This window comes from Rhinoraja longicauda, chromosome 27 (assembly GCF_053455715.1).
Source record: "Rhinoraja longicauda isolate Sanriku21f chromosome 27, sRhiLon1.1, whole genome shotgun sequence".
Classification (NCBI taxonomy): domain Eukaryota; kingdom Metazoa; phylum Chordata; class Chondrichthyes; order Rajiformes; family Arhynchobatidae; genus Rhinoraja; species Rhinoraja longicauda.
Genome location: NC_135979.1, coordinates 8,648,353 through 8,657,755, shown reverse-complemented (window position 1 = coordinate 8,657,755; position 9,403 = coordinate 8,648,353). Strand labels below are relative to the sequence as shown.

The 9,403-nt window shown below is 48.9% G+C and overlaps 1 protein-coding gene across 1 annotated transcript; it reads left to right on the top strand.

The window, feature by feature from the left end:
* The first annotated feature begins 5,994 nt into the window (after positions 1-5,994).
* fam110d (family with sequence similarity 110 member D) lies at positions 5,995-7,134 on the top strand. The gene has a single exon (XM_078422895.1). The coding sequence runs from the start codon at positions 5,995-5,997 to the stop codon at positions 7,102-7,104; it is 1,110 nt and encodes a 369-aa protein (XP_078279021.1). The 3' UTR covers positions 7,105-7,134.
* Positions 7,135-9,403: the final 2,269 nt, after the last annotated feature.

The following is a 9,403-nucleotide window of genomic DNA, read 5'->3' as shown; positions in this document are numbered from 1 at the left end:
CAAAATGCCAGAGTAACTCAGCAGGTCAGGCAGCATTTTCTGTCACGCCAGCACTCTCCTGCACGCAAGGGACAATTTACAGGTATCACAAAATGCCGGAGTAACTCAGCAGGTCAGGCAGCATCTAGGAGAGAGGGAATGGGTGACGTTTCGGGTCGAGACCCTTCTTCAGACAATTTACAATCGTTTGCCGAAGCCAATTAACCCTACAAACCTGTACATTTTTACAGTGTGGGAGGAGACCTGGGCACTCAGAGAAAACCCACGCAGTCACAGGGAGAACGTACAAACTCCATACAGGCAGCACCCGTAGTCAGGATCGAACCTGGGTCTGTGGCGCTGGAAGGCAGCAACTCTACCACTGTGCCACTGCTGGGAGAATCATATGTGTGGATCGTTTGTGAAGAGAAGTATATTGGTGTGATGGCCTTTTACAGTCAAGTAGCGTACCTGATCTGCTTGCTGAAGAAGGTCTATCTCATGTAGAAGATCTATCTAATTCTGGTAAGGGGCAATCAAGTCAATGTGAAATGGTGGACAGCTTGTGAATACCTTCAGGAAAGGAGGGGAGATGTGATTATTGTCAATTGTGATTATTGATTAATCACATCAAATAATGTGACTTCAAATCATGTGATTATTGTCAACCAGATCACTTCAAATAAGGACACAGTGCTGGAGTAACTCAGCAGGTCAGGCAGCATCTCTGGAGAACATGGATAGGTGACGTTTCAGGTCGGGACCCTTCTTCAGAATCCATGTTCTCCAGAGATGCTGCCTGGCCACCTAAGTTACTCCAGCACTTTGTGTCCTTTTATTTAAACCGAAGTCTGCAGTTTATTTCTACAGACCACTTCAAATGATGAGATAATGTTAGAAGTATCAATCTAAAGGTCTGTGTTTATAACACGTTGAGGTACAGGACGTTTCTACCGCTGGGCTACTGCAGGTCCACCGCTGTTTGTCCGGCAACTGGTGGCACCTCCTTTATCTGCACAAAATTACGTGAGGGCTCTTGAAATCCCACCCCCGGAAGCCCCCCCTGAACCATTCCAGCACCATTGGGCTCTTCTCGTAGACCAACAGAGGACCCTGTTGGGCTTTGGAACCAAGGGTGCCAGAAAATCGGTGGTGGACCTGTACCCAGTTTCTAGCATGGGTCACTTGTAGATTGGATTGCAAACTGTCTCGTATTAGCCGGGACATCCCGTATATTGGGCTAAATTGGTTTGTCCCGCACGGGACCGCCCTTGTCCTGTATTAGGCCCGGGGTACACTGTAGGCTCGGACATTGTGGGCCTGGACAGTGTAGCAACCCGCCTCCCGGCCCGGGCGGCCACCATCGGTGGCGCGGTAGCACGTGGCCGCTGGCTGGGTGAGGTCACGTGGGGCGCAGAGCGGTGACGTCACCTTGTCCCTTATTTAGGAGTGAGATAGTTGGCAACCCTTCGTGTAGAGTTTAACTAACTGCTGCTGGAGGTGCAATTGTTTTCAGTTTCTTCAACAGAAGAGCGTGAGCTTTGAGAGTCGTGGTTCGGCCAGAGCCTTGGAATTTACAATGCCTTTTCTGTGTTTCCTCGGATGCAAAGTGCACTTGAGTTGAGATTGACTTTGTCGCAGATTCTAGTTGCCAGGCTACTGATCTCTGAATTACTCTTGTTTCGTGGCTGTAAATCTATTCCATTGAGTGCTGGAGCATGAGGGAAGCACTAACCTTGTGCGCTACAATCCGGTGGTCATCAAGAGGCTGGAATGATGTCAAAGCACCAACGCTTGGTTGAACAAAGTCACCTTGACCCTGCAATCTTATTCTGCAATACACATCGTCACCTTTGCTTAGTCCGCCTGGACCTGCCTGATCTACCGGTTGTTAAACACTTTCGTTCTCAGTCCCATTCCCACACAGACCTTTTCTGCCCTCGGTCTCCTCCATTGTCAGAATAAGGCTAAACGCAAATTGGAGGAACAGCATCTCATATTTCCCTCGGGCAGCTTACAGCCCAGTGGTAGCAATGAATATTGCCTGGAGACAGTAATGTCAGCCAAGCAATGTCCTGCCATGCTGTAATTGAAACAAAGTCCTTCAGCTTCTTCATCTTTTCATTGTAATGCAATGAACCGCACAACAACAGTCTAACCCGCGGGGAGAGGCAAGGAACTGCAGATGCTGGAACCTTGACCAAAATACCAAGTGGTGCAAATTTATCCCTACTGTGTAGAATAGTTTTGGTGTGCAGGGATCGCTGGTCGGCACAGTCTCGGTGGGCCGAAGGGCCAGTTTCCGCACTGTACCTCTAAACTATTACATATTCACAAATAAATGTTGTTGATCAGTTGTCTGCATACAATATCCATGATTTAAAAGCTGCTTTATGAAAAGCAAGTACATGGGTGATATACAATACATTGCCAAAGGAATGTTATTGGTCCGTGTACGTAGAAAGTAAACGCAAGAAAATAAATTGTTTTGTCTGCATAGGTCCCTGGGGGTGCTTTTTGTTGGTCATTATCAGTTAAAGTCCAAAATTCGAAAGCTTATTTATGTGCCATGAAATGCTATATAACTCCAAAATAACAAGCTTGTCATTAAAGTCTGGCGGCTTTGATCTTTGTTCCTATTTTCTAACTATGTCCTTGCCACGTGGAGGGTGGTGGTGAGGAAATTGGGCTTCACTGTGGTGTCATGCACTATATAAAGCAGAAAGGAGCACGTTTAGAACACCACGAGGGAGGTTTGGAATGGATTGGAAGTGATTGCGGTCTAAAAATAAGTATGGCTTCATACTCTCTAAAGTTTTTGTTTTTTTCCTCAACCAATTTGTATTAAGTTCTTAAGTTAAAAGTATTATGGCGTCACTGAGCAAAACGATGATCTGCAATGCACAAAGCGTGGAAGAACAAATCTGGTAGTGAGTTTCAAAAGAATTTCGCATAAACACAAGGATCCAAAGTTTCTAATAAGAACAGTTCAACAGAGCTTTATTTGTCATTCGGTACCAAGGTACCGAACGAAACTACATAGCAGTCACACAAAAAAAAGAACACAAGACACATGACCCCAACACAAACGTCCATCACAGTGACTCCAAACACCCCCTCACTGTGATGGAGGCAACAAAACTTCCACTCTCTTCCCCACGCCCACGGACAGACAGCTCGTCCCCGACCGACCCGCACAGTCCCCGCAAGGGGATGGAAGTCCCCGCGGGCCGAGTCGCACCGGGCGCTGAAACATCTCGCGGCCGAGCCGGGCGATGGAAGCAGGGTAATTGGGATATTTGGACCACTCTACACGAGAATGGGCACAACATGGATGGGCAATGGTTCAAGTCGGGTCCCTTCAGTCTGAAGAGGGGCCCCGTCCCGAGACGTCAAGCATCCATGTCATCCAGAGATGCTGCCTGTCCCGCTGAGTTACTCCAGCTTTTTGTGCCGATCTTACAATAGAGTTTTATTCCCAATTCTCGGCCTCTTTCATGAGATCTAATCACACAAGTATACGTAATGCACGTCCAAACAGTGCTTGGTGCTCTCTCGGGATAAGCCCATAGCAAGTGTGCCACAGCTTGTCTGTCACAATAATTAATTGCAGATAATTAATGAGGCATTTTGAACCGTCTGGAAAATGTTGCTGATTTGCACCAGATTCTCTGTTGTTTTAACTGATGTGGTACACTGGTCATGTATCTCTGTGTTGATATGAACCACCAAGTCGTATCTGGACGGATTTTTGCCTCTGTATTGTCCGTGGCTCAGTGCGTCTTGTTCTTACCTCTGAATGGAAGGTGGTTGATCACAGATAGACTCAAAAAGCTGGAGCGGGTAAGTGGGCAACTCGGTGGGTAAGGTAGCATCTCTAGAGTAAAGGAATAGGTGACGTTTTGGGACGAGAAACTTCATCAGACTGGTTGATCATGGTCCGATTCAGGTTATCTCGTGTGGAAACCCATCTGCAATCAAGTGCAAGGTTGAGGATGTGCTGCCATGTCGACAACTGCCTTTTTGATGAGGCTTCCTCAAGTCCTAGCGTAAAAAGCCCCCCTTGTCCTGACCAATGTTTATCCCTTAACCAGCAAATGCCAGCAGATTATCTGCACGCTATCACATGGTGGGAGCTTGCTGGGTTCTGACTGCCACGTTCCACATTCTAGCTTTGACCACTCTTGAAAATAGAAAGTACAATTGACTGTGAAGCACTTTATAAGCTCGGGTTCCATCCAATTCACCTCGACCTCATTGCGGACATTGGACTTTGTCTCTGGAACTGGTGCGCTACAACGGTGGCGCAGCGGTAGAGTTGCTGCCTTACAGCGAATGCAGCGCCGGAGACTCAGGTTCAATCCCGACTACGGGCGCCGTCTGTACGGAGTTTGTACGTTCTCCCCGTGACCTGCGTGGGTTTTCCCCGAGATCTTCGGTTTCCTCCCACACTCCAAAGACATACAGGTATGTAGGTTAATTGACTGGGTAAATGTAAAAATTGTCCCTAGTGTGTGTAGGATAGTGTTAATGTGCGGGGATCGCTGGGCGGCGCGGACTCGGTGGGCCGAAGGGCCTGTTTCCGCGCGGTATTTCTAAATCTAAATCTAAATGTTGAGAACTGTATTCTGCATTCTATCTTTCCCATCACTCTACCCCATTGTACCTGAGTTTGGCTTGATTGTAATTATGTGACGTGTTTCTGCTTCGATTGGATCGCATGCAACGAGAAAGCTTTTCACCTCGGTACCGGTGACGGTAACAAACCTAAACCTCTACTTATGGACAGCTATATAATCAGGAGATAATGAGAGGTGCTTGGTCTGTAAAAATAATGCACCTCTTGAATTTTTATTGGTTGTTCTGAGCTTATTTCATTGGGTTTTGATTATGAGGTGCAGTTCAAAGACATTCAGGTGGTGCAGCGGTAGAGTTACTGCCTTACAGCGCTTGCAGCGCCAGAGACCCGGGTTCGATCCCGACCACGGGGGCTGTTTGTACGTTGTCCCCTGACTGCGTGGCTTTTCTCTGAGATTTTCGCTTTCCTCCCACACTCCAAAAGATGTGCACGTTTGTAGGTTAATTGGCTTGGTGTCCCTAGTATGTGCGGGACAGTGTTAATATGCGTGTCAGGTGGCTGGTCGGTGGGCCGGAGGACTTGTTTCCATATCTCTAAACTAAAAAAAACTAAACGTTCTTTAGTTTTAGATTCAGATGTATAGTTTGGAAACGGGCCCTTCGGCCCCCTGAGTCCACACTGACCAGCGATCCCCCTCCCGTTCCATCCTGCACACCAGGGATAATTTACAGAAGCCAATTAACCTGATTGAGAATGATCAGCCATGATCACATTGAATGGCGGTGCTGGCTCGGAGGGCCAAATGGCCTCCTCCTGCACCTATTGTCTATAACCGACAAACCCACACATTTTTGGAGTGTGCACCCGGCGAAAACCCACGCTGGTCATGCTGGGAGAACGTACAAACTCCGTACAGACAGCATCCGTAGTCAGGATTGAACCCAGGTCTCAGGCGCTGTGAGGCAGCAACTCTACCATTGTGCCACCGTGCCACCCCAGGTTCATCGTGTGCATGGTCTGCCTTTGAGCAGGGCCAGCTGACACCGTCTGCTTGGGAACGGTGATGCTGTGGTGGTGAATCAGTCAGCGCCCGAAGTCAAAGTAGTTTCAAGGGTCGAGTCGAAAGGTTTTTAAACTGACTCACTTTGTGCTTTGATTTATTTTTCAGGAGGGCGTGCGGGAGTGGAGACGGAAGTTTTCGGTGCAGAGTGGTGTGCCTTCATGGATGCGCTCAGAAGGCCTTTGATCCCATGCCTTGCTGATTTTACACGATAAACGACCCATCGCTCATGCGTGTTCTTGACCACAGCAGAGCTGGATTGTTGGAAGACTTCAGGAGACGTGGTTTCGGTGAGCTGGGTATGGCAACGCTGGTCTGAATGCTGCCGCTGCTGGGTTTGGCTGTGGGCTCCTTGAGTTGTCCTGACGGGTGCAGAATGAAGCCAGTCTCGCCGGCCAGCTCCCCTCCACCCCTCAGACTGTTGAACAGAGGGCCGGAGTATCTCCGCAAGCAAATGCAGAGCGACAACAGGAGTCGGGCGCTGAGCGCCGTCGAGAGGCTCGAAGCGGACAAGCCCAAGTACGTTAAAAGTCAGCAGGCGATGGCCGCCAAGCTGGAGGCCATCATTGGGCCTCGTGCGTCGCCTCTGCCCTTCACTGGGAACTGGAAGGGGCCACACGGTGTGGGAGACCCATGCCAGGAGTTTAACTCCAGGAAAGAGAATGCCAACATGGAGGAGCTCAACAACGCCAGGAATGCCTTGCTGGTCAAGCCATCCCCTGACACTGTAGTTCCCAGGAGGACCATCTCCAAGAGAGTCATGAGACCAGACTCCTTGGTCATCTACCGACAGAAGCGGGATTGCAAGCTAGGGGGCGCCGAGTCCACCAGGGGCTACAGCTTCATTCGACGACTGTTCCAGGGGTCGATGAGGGACAAGCAGGCAGCCTCCCTGGGATTGCCGAAGGTGATCGTGAAGGAGGACGGCGGGCCCTTCTCTGAAGGCGAGCCGCGCACTTGTCACCTCAACGACGCCGGGCGCGTCCAGGCCGACAATCATCGCGTCCTCCGCGTTTCCCAGGAGGAACTCCCTGGCTGCCCTCCGCCACCACCACTCCGCATCGCCGACGCGCATCCCCTGCCGAGTGAGGCCGCGGAGGCTGACGGGCGAGCTGCTTTACGGAACAGGACTTTGCGACGCTCAAACTCTGACCCCCCTCTACGCGGCTCCCTGGCCCTGTCGGAACAGGACAGGTTTTTCAATCACTGTGGCCTGGACCTGGAAGTGGCAGAACACCTCGGGCTGGCGAGGTCCTCTTCTGCCAGCTCGGACTCCACCTCGCCCAGGCTCCCCAGCGCCGGAGAGGCCGAGAGTGAAAGCAGCGGATTTTCCCGCTGGAGCCGAGATGGGGAAGGACTTTATGAAGGAGAGATCCATGAGCAAATGTCTTTGGGTATCTCCGTCATTGAGAGGAACGCTCGGGTCATCAAGTGGCTGTACGGCTGTAAGAAGGCCCATGAGGGTCCCATGGAGTCAACAGTGTAGAGAAGCAAGGAGGATAAGACAATAACTGCAGACGCTGGTACAACTCGAAGGTATTTATTCACAAAATGCTGGAGTAATTCAGCGGGTCAGGCAGCATCTCAGGAGAGAAGGAATGGGCGACATTTCGGGTCGAGACCCTTCTTCAGGCTGAAGACGCCTTAAATCCAACTCCATTTGCAAAGACAATATTGTCGCTGCTTTACCTGCTCATTTAAAGGAAGGGGAATTGGAGCAGGTTGAATCTTCAAGTATTTATTTTTCGTTATTTAACTCTTAAGACTACTATCCGTCTTTGATCTTGCAAGTCTTGTTTGAAGTCGTGACGTAAAGGATGGCTGATTAGTGCAACATTACAAAATATGATTATCCCACATTCAATGGGGAATTGTTTTACCTTGTGCAAAAATGAAACTCCCTTTCCAAACAATTTAAAAAAATATTCATGTTGGAGGAGTGTTCCTGGATATAAAACTCTCCATTTAATATAACAAGTACATCCAAGCCCAAGTACAGCTCAGTTTAGGAAGGTTTGCCTGTACATTCATGGAATGTTTTATAGGATGCCCCAAAGTGTTTTATAGTCAATTTTTTTTTTTTGAAGTGTACACTAACTCCTCATTATCCACTTGACAAGGTCAGGCATCAGGCCCAGTGCCGTCAAACGTTCATCGTCTGTTAACCCGGTTTTTCCAGGGATCGTTCTCGTAAACTTCCCCCAAAGCTGCTCACAATGTTCCATATGCGGTCTGACCAGTGCCTCGGCATCACATCGCTGTTTTCGTATTGCAGCCCTCTCGAAATGAACGCCGGCATTGCATTTGCCTTCCTTGCTACCGAGTCATGTTCTCCCTGATCAAAGTTGCAACTCTCTCCTCCTCCTCTCAGCTCCAGTTCCGTCCCAGCTGAAGCTTTTGGGCACAGACTTCAGAGCTGCCATTCCTGTCCCTCATTCAATAACGTCTCTGCAGTAGCTTAGTTTAGTTTAGAGATACAGCGCGGAAACGGGCCCTTTGGCCCACTGAGCCCGCACCGACCAACGATCCCCGCACTGCGCACACTAGGGACATTTTACACTTGTACCAAGCCAATTAACCTACAAACCTGTACCTCTTTGAAGTGTGGGAGGCAACCAAAGATCTCCCTATGCGGTCACGGGGAGAACGTACAAACTCCGTACAGACAGCACCCGTAGTCAATATCGAACCCGTCTCTAGCGCTGTAAGGCGGAAACTCTACCGCTGCACCACTGTGCCGCCCTAATATTCTCTAATATTGTGCTAATATTGCTCTAATATTCCTGTCCAATCCTTCTATCTATGCCCTGAGTCAGTCTGCTTTACCTGGCTGCATTGAAATAAATGCAGTTGAATCCATCAGTCATTGCTATCAAAGTAACTTAGTGATTGGGAACAAACATTGATCACCCTGCTTGGGAGATCTCCCCTTCTAAAGAATAACACATTTTGGTTCTCTTCCATTTGGGCGGCACGGTGGCACAGCGGTAGAGTTGCTGTGTTACAGCACTTGCAGTGCCAGTGACCCGGGTTCGATCCCGACTGCGGGGTGCTTGTCTGTACGGAGTTTGTACGTTCGAACTGCGGGTAATTTTTCATTTCACTGCACATTTATGTGTATGTGACAAATAAATTGACTATTGATTATTGACTATTGACCTGCGTGGGTTTTCTCTGAGATCTTCCGTATCCTCCCACACTCCAAAGACGTGCAGGTATGTAGGTTATTTGGCTTGGTGTAAGTGTAAATTGTCCCTAGTGTGCGCAGGATGGTGTTAATGTGCGGGGGTTGTTGGTCAGCGCGGACTTGGTGGGCCGAAGGGCCTGTTTCTGCGCTGTATCTCTAAACTAAAAGCATCATCCATTGCCCTGGAGGTGAGCCTCCGATGAACCTGCAGGATGGGTTCAGACTCTGACTGTATGCTTGAATATTTGAAGTTCTGAAGCAACCTCTGACTACGGGTGAGAGTGCGATTCACTGAGATGTAGCTGACACCCAATGCAAAGCAAACGGCACAGTGAGACTACCTCTATCCTTTCCCAACACGATGTCAGGTACCTCCTCAAGAGCATCATTGCACATTACAAGGTAGCAAATCGTTGTTTTTTCCGAGTTAGATCATTGTATTGGAATATCTCTGGAGATATTGAAATATCTTTTAATATTGAAATATCTCCATTCCATTAGGGGCCACCGGATGGACAAAGAGAAACCATATACCTATCCTGGAATTCGTATCCATAACCAGGGATGGATACGAGTCCAGGTCCCATAATCATTTAAA

What these genes read in the sequence shown, in the direction of transcription:
- fam110d (XM_078422895.1), top strand. Translation starts at nt 5,995, where the DNA reads ATGAAGCCAGTCTCGCCGGCCAGCTCCCCTCCACCCCTCAGACTGTTG.